The sequence below is a fragment of the Trichosurus vulpecula genome, chromosome 4, assembly GCF_011100635.1.
Source record: "Trichosurus vulpecula isolate mTriVul1 chromosome 4, mTriVul1.pri, whole genome shotgun sequence".
Classification (NCBI taxonomy): domain Eukaryota; kingdom Metazoa; phylum Chordata; class Mammalia; order Diprotodontia; family Phalangeridae; genus Trichosurus; species Trichosurus vulpecula.
The window spans coordinates 180,353,435-180,371,084 of record NC_050576.1 but is presented as its reverse complement, the minus strand read 5'-3'; the positions used below and the strand labels follow the sequence as shown (position 1 = coordinate 180,371,084).

The 17,650-nt window shown below is 45.9% G+C and overlaps 1 protein-coding gene across 9 annotated transcripts in view; it reads left to right on the top strand.

The window, feature by feature from the left end:
• Positions 1-17,650, top strand: part of CACNA1G (calcium voltage-gated channel subunit alpha1 G) — an 87,340-nt gene that overhangs the window by 9,061 nt on the left and 60,629 nt on the right. For all 9 annotated transcript variants that reach the window (XM_036754049.1, XM_036754043.1, XM_036754048.1 and 6 more), the window contains exons 4-9: positions 795-892; positions 3,383-3,542; positions 3,997-4,297; positions 4,591-4,683; positions 6,622-7,414; positions 9,740-10,110. In XM_036754049.1, the coding sequence (XP_036609944.1) occupies positions 795-892; positions 3,383-3,542; positions 3,997-4,297; positions 4,591-4,683; positions 6,622-7,414; positions 9,740-10,110 (1,816 nt within the window). The remainder of the gene's footprint in view (positions 1-794; positions 893-3,382; positions 3,543-3,996; positions 4,298-4,590; positions 4,684-6,621; positions 7,415-9,739; positions 10,111-17,650) is intronic.

Below are 17,650 nucleotides of genomic sequence, written 5' to 3'. Positions count from 1 at the left end.
TCCCCCTTGTTTCTTCAGCTTGACTTAGTGATTTTCCATCCTCTCTGAGAGTGGTATGGAAGCACCACCTCATACCTGCTTGGACAGGCAGAGCTTGGGCACTGGGGGTGTCATCAAGCAATCACATTCCTGCCCCAGGGGTCTAAGTTTCTCTCAGTATATGTTTATCCTACAAAAAGGAGCAGTGTGGCTTAGTAGATGGGGAGCTGTCCTCCTAGCCAGGAAGATTTGGGTTCAAGTCCTGACTGACGTATCCTGCCTGTGCGACACTGGACAAAGTCACTTAACCTCTTAGTGTTCTATGAAACTCTGTAAGACTATAAATTGCAGGGAAGGTGTCAACCTACGTGATGGAACTTCCCTACACCAGTGAAATCACAGATCCTTTCTCTTATAACTACATGGATCCTCAGCTTTGGGACTGTTCTGTCCCTAACAAATCACGAATATTAATTTGGGATGAGACTATAGTTGTCATCTCATCCAAAGAGAGAAATTACCTCCCCTGGTCCGTTGCCGAAAGGGGGAGCGGAGGGGGGGGGGGAAGGGAATAGAATGAGACTTGCATTGTTTCTAGCTACTTGTGTAGTGGGAAAAGCACTGCTTTAAGAGGTAGGAGAAGATGATTTTGGTCCCAGATCCACTACCACTGTGCTGCATTGGACAAGTCTCTATATCCCCCTGTGCCTAGCTTTGTCATTCTATGATTCTAACCTTTCCCTTGTCTGAACTTCCAGTGGACTTGAGGATTCTGATCTCTTGATGTCCCCTGAATATTGGGTTTTCTCCTACAGGATGCTTGAATACTCCCTGGACCTTCAGAATGTCAGTTTCTCTGCTGTTCGGACTGTCAGAGTATTACGGCCTCTTCGAGCAATTAATCGAGTCCCCAGTGAGTGATCCTCTCCCTGGGGCAAGTGGGCAGGAGATGAAATAAGCCCCCTCCCCCAAAAGTACCTGCCCTCTTATTCCAGAAGATGGGGGGAGGGGAGACTGGACCTACGGTGTGTATATGTGTGTCTGTTGGGGGCAAATCAAAGGGATTCAGTAAGGCTGTAATGAAACTTGAAATCTGCCTCTAGGGCTCTGACAATTGATCTCTTGGGGGGAGGAGAGAGAGAGAGAGAGAGAGAGAATGGAAGTGGAAGGATGGGGATGGGAGTATAGAGAACACGTGGAAATCTCTATCAGACCATTTTTTATTTCATTAAGGTTTAAGGCAATACCTCTCCTCTAGATTTTTGGGTCAAACTCAAGAAGATGCACTCTTGTCCTTTTCCCCTTTTTCCCTCTTCATGCCTCATTAGCTTGGAAGGGGATACAGTTCAAAGCTATAGTGGCAGTTCCCAATCTGTGTTGCTCTTGAACCCCACCCCCACCCCTTGCCTGTGACTTTCCTTTAGTTCCCTAGTGGTAGTCCCCTTTGCCTGTGGCCTCCTTCCTCCTCTCTCACCCCATTTGGAACATTCACTAGACCCATTATCTAAATTAAACCAGAGATGGGAAAGCTTTGGAGTGTGAGGCCAGAGCAGCCTTGGCAGCCTCAACTCACTGCCTTCCTTCTTGAATTTCTCCATCTCCCAAAATAGTCCCCCGTGTCCTGGTCTTGGGCCCCTGTAAAGGTGAACAAGTAGGTAGATGGACCTTGCCATGCTGTGTGGGGGAGGAGGCAGGGGGTGGGACGGGGATGGTTGGCTGTGCTTCTGGGTGGCTGTGTCAGAGTCCTGGTGTGTGTCTGGGTGATGACAGCTGCATGTGACACTGCGTGTGTGTGTGTGTGTGTGTGTGTGTGTGTGTGTGTGTGTGTGTGTGTGTGTTCGCTCCCGCAAGTGCCAGTTTCTCTGGGTTTTTCAATGTTAAGTGCCTCGGGGGAGTCAAATGTTAAACATGTCTCCAGGTGTTCTGCTGTTTTGGTGTTAACAGTAGCTCCAGGCCTCTGGGGTGTAGCATCCCCCACTTTCACCCCCACCTTAAGTGATGGATGGCTGATTTACTGACCTCTGTCTAACCACCAGTGTAATTCCCTTAATGCAAACCCTGAAGAATTGATCTCCGCTGCTGTGTGGTGGATTTGGGAGGGGGGGAGGCAATGAAGAAGCCTGGGCCAGGGAGGGGGCATGGTAGACGTTGTGCAGGGGAGGCTGGCTGCAGTCACATGAATAGACCAATTCTGTTAATTGTTTGTGGAGAGGGAAACACAGGAGGCCCAACTCTTCGAAAAGAGGTCTGGGCAGTAAGGAAGGCACTTAGGAAAGGGTCAGGGCAGATTCAGACCATATACAAAAGCAGTCTGATTAAGTCATAAACCTGCAAGAGGAAGAGAGGAAAGCCTTCCTTTAATGGGATAGGTGAGAGTCAGAGAGATGAAAAATCAATGATTTAGGGGAGGAGGGATAGCAGAGGAAATGTCAATCTTAGATCAATTTCTGTGAATGTCAGGTTTATGTCTCCATTGATTCATCCTGATTACAGGATCAGGACTCTAACCTAAATCTAACCTAAAGGGGAGAAGGGGTGTATCCTGGGAGTGAAGGGCTGAAACCTGGAAGGAAAGGGAGAGGAGATCCTGGAGCAGGTTTGGTTTAGGCAGTTATGGAGACAGTGGTGGTCCAGCAAGCCTCCATCCTACCTTGCTTTCTGCCTCTGCTTCCCTACTGATCCAGCTCAGAGACATTTGGAATGGCCAGACAATTCTCACAGTGAAGGGGAGAAGAGGAATGGGTGGGGTTTGTACCCTGGCAAGTGAGGAAGACTTAGAGGGGAGGGAAGGAATTTTAGGGTCTAAAGAGAGGCCCAGGTGAAAAGTAATCTTGAATCATTTGGCTATTGTTCTAGTTAGGTGGTTCTAGTTAGGTTCTAGCTAGGCATTCTAGCTAGGTGTTCTAGTTAGATGCTATGTTCTAGCTAGGTGTTCTAGCTAGGTGTTCTAGCTAGGTAGATAGAGGCTAGGCCTGGAATCAAGCAGACCCAAGTTCAAATCCAGCCTCAGACACTTACTACATGTGTGACCCTGGAGAAGTCACTTAACTATTGTCTACCTCAGTTTCCTCAGCTACAAAACAGGGATAATAATAGTACATTCGTTGCAGAGTTGTTGTGAGGATCTGGTGAGATAATATTTGTAAAGCATGTAGCACAGTATTTGGCACACAGTAGACAATAAGTATTTGTTCCCTTCCTCACCCCAAAAGAAAAGGCAATGGGCCCCCAACCCTTTTCCCTTCAGAGTTTCCTCAGCCCAAGGCAGGCTGGATTTGGCTGGCCTAGAAAGGCCTTGATTAAATTCTGTCTCTGGATGCCTAACCTACTGCACCAATTCTGGAGACTTCCTGCTGCCTCCCTACTTTCTGCCCCCACAGTGCAGCCTCTGCCCACCCTCTAGGTATGCGAATCCTGGTCACTTTGCTGCTAGACACCTTGCCCATGTTGGGCAACGTCCTCCTTCTCTGTTTCTTCGTCTTCTTCATCTTTGGCATTGTGGGGGTTCAGCTCTGGGCTGGGCTCCTTCGAAACCGATGCTTCCTTCCAGAGAATTTCAGCATGTGAGTATAGGGATGGTTAGGGTACCTGGGAGATGGTAGGGGGAGACTCCTGGGGATTGGGGGGTTAAGTCATCTTCCTATACATCCTGACTCCCTGTCCCTCCTAGCTTCCAGAACCCCAAATTTTTCTTTATATTTTCACCCTATTCCCTAGGATAGCCCTTCACACACCAACTCTAGGGTATTGTCCCCTGTACTTGCTGCTGTGCTCCCTGTCAACCAGCCCATGCCCATTTTCCTGCCCCTTATTCCTAATGTCCCACAGCCCCATACTCCATTTCCCTGCCTTCCTGCTCCTTGCCCTCCACCTTCTCATCCCCTGTTCACTTGCCCTTCCATCCCTGTCCTCTCCTTCCCCTACATCTTACTCTCCTGTGCTCCCACCTTGGGTTTTACCTCTGACACCCTTCCCCACTCCCCTAGCCTCATCCCTGACTCCCTCCCCACCCCACAGCCCTCTGAGTGTGGACCTAGAACGCTACTATCAGACTGAGAACGAGGACGAGAGCCCTTTCATCTGCTCCCAGCCCCGGGAGAATGGAATGCGTTCCTGTCGAAGTGTCCCCACGCTTCGAGGAGAAGGGGGTGGTGGCCCTCCTTGTGTTCTTGACTATGATGCCTACAACAGCTCTAGTAATACTACCTGTGTCAATTGGAACCAATATTACACCAACTGCTCTGCTGGGGAGCACAACCCCTTCAAGGGAGCCATCAACTTCGACAATATCGGCTATGCCTGGATCGCCATCTTCCAGGTGTGTGTGTGTGTGTGTGTGTGTGTGTGTGTGTGTGTGTGTGTGTAAATGGGTAGCCTGGGGACCTGGATATCAGAACCTCAGATCAATAAGATGCCCCCTGAATTCAGGCCCTAGGACCCAGATCCTAGCTCGGAGGGTTCGTCTTAGGGTTGTGGGCATAGACTCTTAAAAAGATGACTCCAGACTGTGTGTGGACCACACTCATCTCAGTGGGTCTTTCTCCCCATGCTCCCCTCCTCACATAGCATAAGCTCCCAAGAGATGACTCGAGGCCTCTTCATCTTCCCCAGGTCATCACGCTCGAGGGCTGGGTAGACATCATGTACTTTGTGATGGATGCTCATTCCTTCTACAACTTCATCTACTTCATTCTTCTCATCATTGTGAGTGGCTCCTCTTGTTGGGGTGGGAAAGCATGGGTCCTGAGGTTGGGTAGTCCTTGGGAGATGGGGAAAAGATGGGGTTGGGCAGGATACCTAACAGTCTTTCCTAGAAGGGAAGGGTCACTTCCTCCGAAGCCTCCCATCCTCTAGCTCTTAAGACAAGCTCTAGTGTAGAGGTTCTAAACTTTTTTTGGATTGTGGTCCCCATTGGAAGTCTAATGAAGCCTATATACTGCAGTATAATATTTTGTTGCTTACATTCATAATTGGAGGAAATGTTAAACTTCAGTCAGATGTCAGTGAAAATAAAGTTGTATTTTTTCCCCATCCAAGTTGAGGTACTCTCTAAAATCTGTCCATGAACACCTTAGCAGGGTCAAGGAGAGGGTGTGTGGACTCCAGATCAAGAACTCTTTCTCTAGAGAAAGACAAAGGACAGATAAACACAGAAAAAGGCAGAAAAATAGATACCATTCTCAACATCCCAGACAAATCCCAGAAAAAAAAAACTGAGACAGAGAGGAGAGCACTAGTGTGACAAACATAGACAGATAGAATAGAGCCAGGGACAGATACTGAGACCCTGAGTGAGGAGGAGACACCCTAGAGGATAATCCCTCTTTCCCTCATCTCTGTCAAGTATACAGAAGAGTTGCCCAGCCTGGCCAGAGACATCTCACCCCTGGGGCCATTTCAGTTGTTGTCTTCATTCTGGGATGAGAGGTCACAATGAAAGAGAAGAAATGTTTCACACTATTCCATAATTTTGGGATTGTTTGAGGTTGAAGATTGGCAGGGGAGAGGGTCTAGGTGAGGGAGGTTGGGCAGACAGGTGGGGGAGCCAGTTTCTATTCTCCCACACCTACCCATGACAACTCTCTCAAAACAGTGCCCTGAAATACATTAATGAGGCTAATTATCATAATTATCAGGACAGACTCTAGGGAGAAAAATCTGCTTTGTCATCATGAATATTCATGTCCTTCATTCTAAGTAGTTTTCCCAGTTGTGGCCATCCCAGACTTCTGGTGAAACTGAGGCATGGAAGGGAGGGATACGGGATAGGAAAACTTATGTATTGGTGGGGTGGGGCTGGTGATGGCTCAGGTGAGACATGGCAGATCTTGGAGTAGGACTCATGGGACCTGTGGTGGGCAGTCGCAGGCTGGGCTAGGAAGGAAAAAGAAGATGGGATTCTGGCATTTTTAGTTACCCTTCTTCATCCCCACTAGCTATCCTGTCCCTCAGGCCTCTCCCCATCATCCAGGGGAATGCCATGTGTCTTATTCCATAGCTGATCTCTAGGATCCCACCCAACTTGGAAATGCTGTGGTTGTATGATTCTATGTGGCTCCACCATATTTCCTCCTCTCCAGCCTAGCCCTGGGAGGGTCACTGAATTCATGCTTTCCCCCTTCCCATAACTCATCCCTTCTGTTTCTTCCCTCTTCCCTTTTTATTCTCTTTGATGTGGTAAAAAGAACATTGGATTCAGAGTGAGAGGGTTTAAATCCTAGCTCTACTATGTGTGTGGCCTTGGGCCAGACACTTAATTCTTAATCTCAGTTTCTTCATCTGGATTGGACTACATGGTCTTCTATGACAGCACAGTTGATGAAGAGCTGGGCCTGGAATCAAGAAGATATGAGTTCAAATCTGGCCTCAGCTAATTCTGTGATCCTGGACTAATCACTTAACATTTGTCTCCCTCAGTTTCTTTAATTATAAAAATGGGGGATACTAATAGCCCCTATTTCACAAGGTTGTTGTGAGGAGCAAATGAAATAATATTTGTTTAAAAAGAAACACCAAGCACTTAGTATAGTGCCTGGCACACAGTAGGCTCTGTATAAATGCTTATTCCCTCCCTATGCCCCTTTTAGCTCTAAGTCCTGATACTATGATTTCTATTCTCCCCTGAAACCTCTCTCCCATCAGGTGGGCTCCTTCTTCATGATCAATCTGTGCCTGGTGGTGATTGCCACGCAGTTCTCAGAGACTAAGCAGAGAGAGAGTCAGCTAATGAAGGAGCAGCGGGTTCGATTCCTGTCCAATGCCAGCACGTTGGCAAGTTTCTCTGAACCGGGCAGCTGCTATGAGGAGCTGCTCAAGTACCTGGTATACGTTCTCCGGAAAGCTGCCCGGAGACTGGCCCAGGTCTCCAGGGTGGTAGGGGCTCGAGCTGGCCTCCTAGCCAGTCCTGGTGGCAGAGGAGTTTCTGAGACCCAGCCTGCCGCAAGTGGGAGCTGCCCCCGTTCCCGCCGCCATCGCCCATCCATTCATCACCTGGTTCACCACCATCACCATCATCATCACCATTACCACTTGGGCAACGGGACCCTGAGAGCTCCACATGCCAACCCAGAGATCGGTGATGGCGATGCCAATGAGACACGTCGGCTCATGCTGCCCCCACCCCCCACCAGTGCCCATCCTGGGGGTTCTCCTGGGGGTTCTGAATCTGTACATAGCTTCTACCATGCTGACTGCCACCTAGAGCCGCTGCGTTGCCAAGCATCCTCTCCTAGGTCCTCTCCCGAGGGTCCGGGTAGGAATGTGGGTGGAGGAAAGGTATACCCCACCATGCACTCCAGATCCCCACCCAAGGTGCTAAAGGAAAAGGCGCTGGTGGAGGCAGCCCCTGCCTCTGGGCCCCCCACTCTCACTAACCTCAACATCCCACCCGGACCTTATAGTTCCATGCACAAGCTACTGGAGACACAAAGCACAGGTGAGCATTTTGGATGTGGGGGCTGACTGGGGTTTGGGTATGTCTTTGAAATAGCCTTTGGTGCTGGGTTCTAATGGTGGAGATAGAGAAAGCGGGGTGCCTAGTCTGACCAATGGAAGAAGCTTTGTCCCTACCTTTTGGGATTACTCAGGATGATGGAGGAAACACCATTCCCCCCTGCCTCAGAGAGGGAGATAGGGGAAGAAGAGCATACACAGAAGAGATAAACTTAAAACTTATAAAGCAAGATACCATATATACAGGGGTGAATTAATAGCAGTCACACAAATTGACCATGGTTTAGTGGGAAGAGGCCCTTCGTTGGAATCCCAACATTGCTGGGATCTCAGTCAAGTGAACTCTCCTCTCCGGGCCTCCATTTTCCTCATCTGTAAATGAGGCAGTTGCTAAAGGTCTCTACCAGCTCTAAAGCTGCATCTTAAGAAAGCTAAGGGAAAGCAAAGTAGTAACCAGGGAAGCTTACTGGAGAAGGTGTTTTGTGCTAGATGGCCCCTTCTACTCGCCTAACTCTTAGCGACATGGCCAGCAGTTCAACGTCCATTTGGCAAAAACCTGGCATAGAGCTGACCATTTCCATTAATCGCTCTGATAATGAGATATGTAAATGTTGTCAGGCATCAAGGCTGAGGAGCTTCTGACCTGGGTGCCCTGGAAATACTCACCTCCTAAAAGAAACTGCATGCTTAGACTTGAGTAATCCAGGGTAATTCAGGGGATGTAATTATAAACAGGACCAGTCTGTTGTTTATCTTTAGCAGGAAGCTGGGTGGTATAGTGGGTAGACACAGGTCCTAGAATCAGGAAGATCTGAGTTCAAATACGTTTACTAGCTGTATGATCCTGGTCAAGTTATTTATTCTATATTTGCTTCAGTTTTCTCAACTCTCAAATGTGGATAATAACAGCACCTACTTCCCGGGGTTGTTGTGAGAATCAAATGAGATCATATTTGTAAAGCACCAGGCACAGTGCCTGGCACATAGTGTTAAATAAATGCTTGTTTCCTCCCTTCCTCCCTCCCTCCCTTTCTTCCTTCTTTCCTTCTCTCCTCCCTCTCTCCCTCCCTTCCTTCTTTTCTCCTTCCTTCCTTCCTCCCTCTCTCCTTTCCTTCCTTTCCTTCTTCCTTCCTTCCTTTCTCCTTCCTTCCTTCCTTCCTTCCTTCCTTCCTTCCTTTCTCCTTCCTTCCTTCCTTCTTTTCTCTTTACTTCCTTCCTCCTTCCTTCCTTCCTTCCTTTCTTCCTTCCTTTTTCCTTCCTTCCTTCCTCCCTTCCTTCCTTCCTTCCTTCTTTCCTTCTTTCCTTCCTCTCTTCCTCTCTTCTTTCCTTTCTCCTTCCTTTCTCCCTCCTTCCTTCCTCCCTCCTTCTTTCCTTTCTCCTTCCTTCCTTCTTTCCTTCCTTCCTTCCTTCCTTTCTCCCTCCTTCCTCCCTTTCTCCTTCCTTCCTTCTTTTCTCTTTCTTTCCTTCCTCCTTCCTTCCTTCCTCCCTCCCTTCCTTCCTTGTTTCCTTCCTCTCTCCCTCCCTCCCTCCTTCTTTCCTTTCTTTCTACTTCCTTTCTCTTTCCTTCCCCCCTCCCTCCCTCCTTCCCTTCCTTCCCTTTTGTCTCCAAGAGAAAAGTATTTTTGTGTCCAAGAGAAAGATATTCAGGCATCAGCTATGATGGGGTTGAGACAGCAATGGAGGGTTTTCATCTGCTGGCAAAGGTGGAACCAAGAGCAGCCTTCCTAAGAAGAGCTTAACGGTGACCCAGGCTTCAGCAAAAACAAACAAATGCCAAACAAACCAACAAACATGGATGGTGCAGTGGAGAGTCATCCTCGCTCTAAACTAAACAAATAAGGCAGAGATACTCTTCATAAACAAAATGCTATAGCCAGCATTCCATAGCTCCAACCATAGATGGCCCTTGCCATTGTCCAATTCTGTTAAAAAAGTTTTTTCACCTGATTTTCATATTCTAATAAGTCATGAGGATGGGAGGAGTTGAGAAGTTGATGATGCATGGTGTATTGGAAAGAACATTAGACTAGGAGTCAGGAGACCTGACTCTGCCACAAAAGAGCTGTGTGACTCTGGCCAAGTCAGCCTCGTTTTCCCCTTCTGCAACTGAGAGAATTGAATGGTAGGATCTGAAGTGCCCCATCCAGCTCTAATCTTTTAAGATTCCTGAAGACTTGATATCATCTGTGCCTCTTAATAGTTGTCTATTTCTGGGTTTCTTTTACTTCTCTTTTTATTAATATGGTTACAAAGGCTGGGCTCCTGGTCCAAGGGACAGCTCTCTGATTTCTGACCTCCTGTGTTCTAGGTTCCTGTCAAGGCTCCTGCAGGATTTCCAGCCCCTGTGGGAAGGCAGATAGTGGGGCCTCTGGCCCAGATAACTGTCCCTACTGTACTCCAACACAGGCGGGAGAAGCTGAGTTGGTGGACCCAGAGCTGCTTGACTCAGATAGTGAGGGCATCTATGAGTTCACACAGGATACCCAGCATGGTGACCACCGGGACCCCCACTGGGGGGCAAGCCAGGGCCAGGGCCGTGAGCCCAGCCCCTTGATGGCCTTCTGGACACTAGTCTGTGAAACTTTTCAGAAGATTGTGGACAGTAAATACTTTGGCCGTGGGATAATGATAGCTATCCTTATCAATACCCTCAGCATGGGCATCGAGTATCATGAACAGGTACAGATGGGAAGGTCCCTCCTCTTCCCCTCCTTTTCCCTTCCCCTTTCCTCTGTACCCTGGCTTCTCTGGGGTGGGGGGTGGGGGGAGAAGGGAGGTTGGGGGTTGGCTGCCTTCTTTCTACCCACACCTGAATGACTTAATTTATCCTGTTCTCACCTCCTTCCCACACAATAGAGTGGAAGCGGTAACAACTGGGATCAGGAAGTCTTGATTCTAGACCAGGGGTTCTTAGCCTGGATCCTTAAAATGAACTTAAAATAGGAGAAAAATAACATCTTTATTTCCACTATGATTGGTTTCTTTTGTAGTCCTATATATTTTATCTGATACACTTAAAAACATGATTCTAAGAAGGGGTCTACAGGTTTCACCATACTGCCCAGGGTGTTGATGACACAAGAAAAGTTAAGACCCCCTGGTCAAGACCTGTTGTTATTGTTCAGTTGTTTCAGTCTTGCCTGACTCTTCGTGACCCCATTTGGGGTTTTCTTGGCACAGATACTAGAGTGGTTTGCCATTTCCTTCTCCAGCTCACTTTACAGATGAGGAAACTGAGGCAAAGAGGGTTAAGTGACTTTCCCAGGGTCACACAGCTAGGAAGTGTCTGCAGCCAGATTTGAACTCCGGAAAAGGAGTCTTCCTGACTTCAGGCCTGACCCTCTGCGCACTATGGCGCCAGCTACCTACTCTGAGGTCTGGCTTCTCTTTCTAGTTGTACAATCTTGGGCAAGTAAAGTAACTTCTGAGCCTAAGTTTCTTTATCTGTAAGGTAGGGATAACACTATCTCAACTGCCTATTTCAGAAGGCTGGGGTGAAGATCAAATGATATGTAAAAGGCATCGAGAAACTACATTAAAGTTCTGTATAAATGTAAGCGAGCATTATTAACTTCTGAATGACTGTTTTATGAAGAGTGCCAAGGGGAGATGCAGTATGTGGTGTAGTGGAGGAGTGCACAAGACTTGGAGTCAGGAGACCCATATTCAGGTTCTGTCTCCATGACTTTGATTGGTTAATGGGCAGTAGAAGTTTATTTTTCCCAGAAACAAAGGAGATGAAAAGACCCCAAAAGAAAACCAACCCCCCAAAAACCAAAACTTACTAACTTAATAATCTTGGACACCCTGAACCTCAGGAGGTTTCAGCTCAACTCAATTCAATTTTTAAAAATAATTTATTAATTAAAAATAGCAATTAATTAATTAATTTAACAATATTAAAGGTCTATTCTGTGGGAGGTAAGAAACCCAAATCAGTCCTAGTCTACTGGGGGAGTGGGACAGATATAATATAGATATAATAAAGATAACTGGATCACAGATATAGACCTAAAAAGGGAGCTTCAGAGGTCATCTAATCCAACCTCCTCATTTTATTGATAAAGAAAATGAGAGCTAAGAATGTGAAATGACTTGCCCAAGGTCATTTAGGTAGTAAAAAAAGTGCATCAGGAAAGGCATCATGAAGGAAGGAGAGCGTTTCAAAGCTTGCAAAGCACTTTACAAATATTATCTCAGTTTAGCCTCATAACCTCCTACTTAGAAGGTAGGTGCTGCTATTATCCCCATTTAACAGGTGAGAAAAGTGAGGTAGATAGAGAGTAAGTGATTTGCCCAGGGTCACCCAGCTGGAGATGGCTTATTTAGATATAGAGAATAGCCTGTGTGAAGAATGCCTAGAGACTAGAAATGGAATATCGAGTTCAGGGAGCAATTAATTAGGCCTGGCTGGCTGGAATACAGAGTACATGGAAGTGGGGTATAATTTGAATTGGGAGGTGGTTTAAGAGTAGGTTGGGGCCAAAAAGTTGAGAAGTTTAGATTTTTTCTGGAGGTAATGGAGAGCCATTAAGGTACACAAATATATATATATACATATATATATGTATATATATATATAATATATATGCATATATATGATACATACACAATACAATACAATATAATACATAAGCACATTAGAGAGACACAGATAAAGTGCAATGAAAAGTCTAAGGTGGGAAAGGTTATTACCAATGGAAGCATTTCTCACTTTTGTACTCCTTTTTCCATGTTCTCTTCTCCCTTAGCTTCTTATAATATCATATTCTCCTGGTTCTCCTTCTGCATCTCTAACCACCTGTTTTCTGTCTCTGATGGTTCCTTCAGTCAACTGACCAATTAAGAAGCACCTAATAAGTGCCAGGCAGGAGGGGCAGTGTGGTATACCGAATAGAGACCTGACCTTGTAAAGAGGAAGATCTGGGCTCAAGTATTTCTTCTGATACATCCTGGCTGTACAAGTCACTTAATCTTTCTGTGTCTCAGTTCCCTCATCTGTAAAATGAGGGGGCTGGACTTCTTCATGGCCATTAAAGTTTCCCAGAGGAAGCATTTGAGTCAGGCTTAAAAATTGTACAGGAATTCAATAGGGTCGGAATGGAAGGTAGAAAGAAGGGGAGAGAATTTGAGGTGCATAGGCTCATAGGTGTAGAGCTGGAAGGGCTCTTAGAAGTAGTCAAGTCCGATTCCCTCATTTTACAGATGAGGAGATGGAGACTGAATGAAGTTAGGTGAACTGCTCAGGGTCTCATAGCTACTAAGTATCTGAAATAGGATTTAAACTCAGATCTTCCTGATTCCAAGTCTAGCACTCTATCCACTATTCCACAGATTATGATGGAGGTGGGAAAATATGGATTGTGAAATTAGGACAGTGAGTTTGGCTGAAGCATACTTAAGGCTACGGAGTAGCATGAGAGAAGGATGGAAAGGTAGGTGGGTGGCACCACTGAGGGGTTTGGTCAGATCTACGTATAAGGCAAAAGGAAGTCTTTCTGGGACATGAAGGATGGTTTGGTTGGAAGGGTGGTCAGGAGGAATTATACTAATGTGGTGGCTGTGGGAATTGGAGAAGAAGAAATGTATGTGAGAAACATTAGGGAAGTAGAATCTACAGCACGTGGTAGCTGATTAGATATAAGCAGTAAGGGAGTGGAGAGTGTTGATAATAACCACCAAGGTCTATAACATTGGAATCTGGCTGAGCCAGCAGAGTCAGAAAGTGGAGGTTTTCGGGGAAAGGGAAGAAGTTTGTCTTTGGACGTGGTTCAATCGATCTGCAATCGTTTATTAAGTGCCTACTGTACTCTGTGCTAGGAGTTAATGATATAAATACAAAAGTGAGAAAATCCTGCCCTCAAGGAAATTTGTTGTTCAAAGAGGATGGTAAATTTGAGGGATGATGAGGCATCCTATGGACAGTTGGACATGTGGGTCTGGAGCTTGGGAGAAAGGTCAAGATTAGATATATAGATCTGTGAGTCGTCTACCTGATATGATGGTTGAAACTGTGCCAGGCTAGTAACCATACTAGAGAGGGTGAAAGTATATATAGTATAGAAAAGACCAGGTCAATGACACGACATTAGGGGACACCCACCTTAAGGCAGCAGGAAATGTGTGTGTGTTTTGTCGCTGTTGTTGTGCAAGTCAATTAACGTTGTTTGCCTCACTTTCCTCATCTGTCAAATAATCTGGAGAAGGAAATGACAAACCCCTCCAGGATCTTTGCCAAAGAAAACCCCAAATGGGGTCATGGAAGGTCAGACAGAACTGAAACAAGCCAACCACAACAAAAAACATTATTACCTCTGGCTAGATTATAAACTCCTTGAGGGGAGAAATTTGTTTCACTTTTGTCTTTGTATTCCCCACATCTAGTACAATTCCTGGCATATAGGGGATAGGGATACAGACTTATGCTATGGTTTCTTTGACATTTGGAATTCCTGGATGGGTAAATTCTCTCTACCAATGCAGGATGACATTTTTTTTTGCCACTTAGATCCTCAGAGAGTTGCTTAGAGCACTGAGAGGTTAGGTGACTTGGCCAGGGTCACACAGCCAGAGGTTCATAAGATCATGAACTTAGAGCTGGAAGAGACCTTTTGTTGTTGTTATTGTGGAGTCCTTTCAGTCGTATCTGACTCTTCATTTGGGATTTTCTTGGCAAAGATACTGGAGTGGTTTGCCATTCCTTCTCCAGCTCAGAGTTAAGTGACTTGTCCAGGGTCACACAGCTAGTATGTGCCTGAGGTGGGAGTTGAACTTAGGAAGATTAATAATCTTTGAGATTCCAAGCCCAGTGTTCTATCCAGGTGCCCCTGGAAGGGGCCTTAGTGGCCATGAAGTCCAACACCTTCATTTTACAGATGAGGGAACTGAGACACAGAAAGATTAAGTGACTTAAATAGCCAGTATGTGTCAGAAGAAATACTTGAGCCCAGGTCTTCCCTTCTGCAAGGTCAGGTCTCTATCCACTATACCACACTGCCCTTCCTGCCTGGCACTTAGTAGGTGCTTCTTAATTGGTCAGTTGACTGTTTCATTGGAAACAGAAAAGAGGTGGTTAGAGATGTAGGAGGAGAACCAGGAGAACATGGTGTCATAAGAAGCTAAGGTAGAAGAGACCATAGAGAAAGTACAATAGTGAGAAATGCTTCAGAGAGGTCAAGGAAGATGAAGGTTCGAGATAAGCCAATGGATTTGGCCATAAGGCAATCAGTAATGGTATCTGAGAAATCAGTTGCAATAGAGTAGAGTAAAAGGAAGGAAACCAGATTGTAAAGGGAAGAGCATGGGTGGGAGAGGAGCCGTGGTAGAGGCCTATATACAACTTTTTCATGGAGTTTAGCGGTGAAGGGAAGGAGAGAGCTGGGCTGATTTCAAGAAGAGCCTTGCTTATTTATTTTAATATTGATTTATTATTGACACTCCCTGAACATGTTTGTAAACTAAATGAGAGGAGAAGGAGACATTGCAGACACAGGAAAGAGTGGGGGTGGTTGACGGGGCAAGGCCTGGAAGAGGGGATATGGAGGGGGGCTCAAGGACATGGACAGGGGAATTAGCATAATTGAGAAATTAAGTAACTTGCCCAGGGTCACATAGCTAGTAAGTGCCTGAGGTGGAATTTGAACTTAGGAAGATTAATAATCTTCGAGATCCCAAGCCCAATGTTCTATCCAGCTGCCCCTGGAAGGGGCCTTAGTGATTGTAGGGAAGGAGAAGGGTATGGTAGCAGTGATGAGAAGTTCTGAGGAATGGGGGAGGGACAAGGGAGCTTCTAGATGATGACCTCAGTCTTCTCCGTGAAGTAGGAGGCTAAGTCATCTTCGGTAAGTGTGGTGGGTGGGAGTATAGCTGAGGCTTGAGGAGAGAGGAAAAGTTTGAAATAGCCACTGTGTGGAATGAACTAGGGAGCTGATAAGAATAGAGTGGGATTGCTGAGCCGCAATGAGGGCCCAGCTGTAAGTCTGTGCACTAAAAATGTACAGTGGAAATATCATCTGAATTTCAGACCTTTCTCAGCAGCTTCGTGCCTGTGTTCCTGTAAGCGAAGCGCCACAAAGATCAGAGTTGGGTCCTGCACCCATCATGCCTCACCTCTCCGAGGAAAAGAGGGAGGTGCATTTCTGAGTAGTTTTTCCAACCCCTAATTTTACAGATTGGGAAATCAAGGCCAGAAAAGTAAACTAGCTTGCCCAGGGTTATACCATACAGATAGCAAATAGTACAGCCGGGATGTGAGCCTGGGTCTTTGGATTCTAAACTGGAATTAAGGAAAAGGAAAAATAGGGATTAATAGAGAGGAAATGGAAAACTTAATGGCAGGGTAAAACATGACGGAGCTGTCACCTGGAAAGGCTTTTTAAACTTTGTGGCAAAAACAAAACATTGGTTTAATGTTGAAGGTATGGAGTGTTAGGAACAGCATTTTATGGGAGAATGGGAGCCCTATTTGAGCTATCAAACACAAGTACTAGGCTCAAGGTATTCACTCAATGAATACTTTCTAATAAATAGATAAATGAATCAATGAAGAATTAAATAGATAGGGGTGTGTGAGAGAGAATAGAGAGAGAGAGGGGAGATAGACAGACAAAGACAAAGAGATAGAGACAGAGAGACAGAGACAGAGTGAGAGAGAGGGGGGAGGGAGAAACAGAAGGACAAGAGAGACAGACAGAAAAAGCAGAGAGAGAAAGAGAATGAATTTAATTGAGGGGGTGGTAGACATTTTGTTGATAGAATTCCCAAAACCTTACCTAGCTGAGGAACCAGAGTATTGTAGGGACAGGAAGAGGTCTGGCAAGTCTGAGGTAGATGCTGCAGGCTGGGCTTTGACTCCCAGGTCCACAGGCACATTTGTGGCTGTTAGGGGATGAGATATGGGGTTAAAGCAGGGTGGAATAGCCTCTGCTATGGCCTTCTCTAAATCAGAGTTATCTTGTCCTTTGGGGCTCTTGAAAAACAACCCATGTTATAGTGATGCCTTTTGTCTTTATGTCAAAGTTGTTTCCACACACTCTTTTGTGACAAAGAAAAGCAATTTAACAAAAACATCAACTGTAGACTGCATTCAGTGCAATTTGATAAGCATTTATTGAGTTCCTGCTGTGTGCCAGACCATATGTTAGGTGCTGAGGATACAAAGAAAAAAAAATACCCAGTGCTAGCCCTCAAGGTGATTATATCCTATGAGGGAACCAGTAAGTATGTAGATAATTAAACACAAGGGTTTTTTTTGGGGGGGGGAGCAGATTTGTGATTTCATTAGTATATGGAACTCCTAGTGAAGAAAAATCCCTTTACCAATGCTGGTTGTCACCTGCTCCACAACTTAGAATCTTTGAGAACTGCCTGGGGGTATTAAGAGGTTAAGTGACATGATCTCTTAACAGTCACACAGCCAGTATGTATTTTTTTGCCAGGGGGAGGCAATTGGAGTTAAGTAACTTGTCCAGCATCACACAGCTAGTATCTGAGGCCAGATTTCAACTCTGGTCCTCTTGACTCCAGGGGTGTCACTCTATCTACTATGTCACTTAGCTGTCCCAGCCAGTCCATATTAAAAGCAAAGTTGGAAGCCAGATCTTCCTGATTCTAGGACCAACTCTCTATCCACTATTACATGACATATACACAATATATATGAAGCAATTTCCCAGGGAGAGGGTGCTAACGCTTGGAAGGAATCAGAATAGGCTTCCTGGAGGAGATTGCACTTGAGTGTGGCTTTTAATCAACAAGCATTGATTGATCATCTACGATGTGGCAAGTACCTTCGTAGGCAATGAGGATATAAAGGCAAACATGAAACAGTCATTGCCCTCAAGAAGCTTATATTCTAATAGAAGAGATAATGAGCTGTACATGTATGTATACATATATGTATGTGCAGAGTAAATGCAAAGACATACAAAGCAGAGAAATGCAAGGTAGATGAGGGAGGAGTATACTAGGAGTTGGGGATGGGGTGGGGATTAGGGAAGGCTTCATGTGAAGGAAGTTAGAGAGATGAAGGTGAGGTCAGAGCACATTCCAGGCATGGAGGACAATTGCCTTGAAATGTGGTATATGGAGAACAGCAGGTCAGCCCAGTTGGCTGACCCATAGAGCACAAAAAAGTAGTGATATACCATAAGCCTCTGTGCTCCTCTCCTTCTCCATGTTCCCCTACCTTGTCTGGCTGTGGTCAGGGACTCATGGCCAC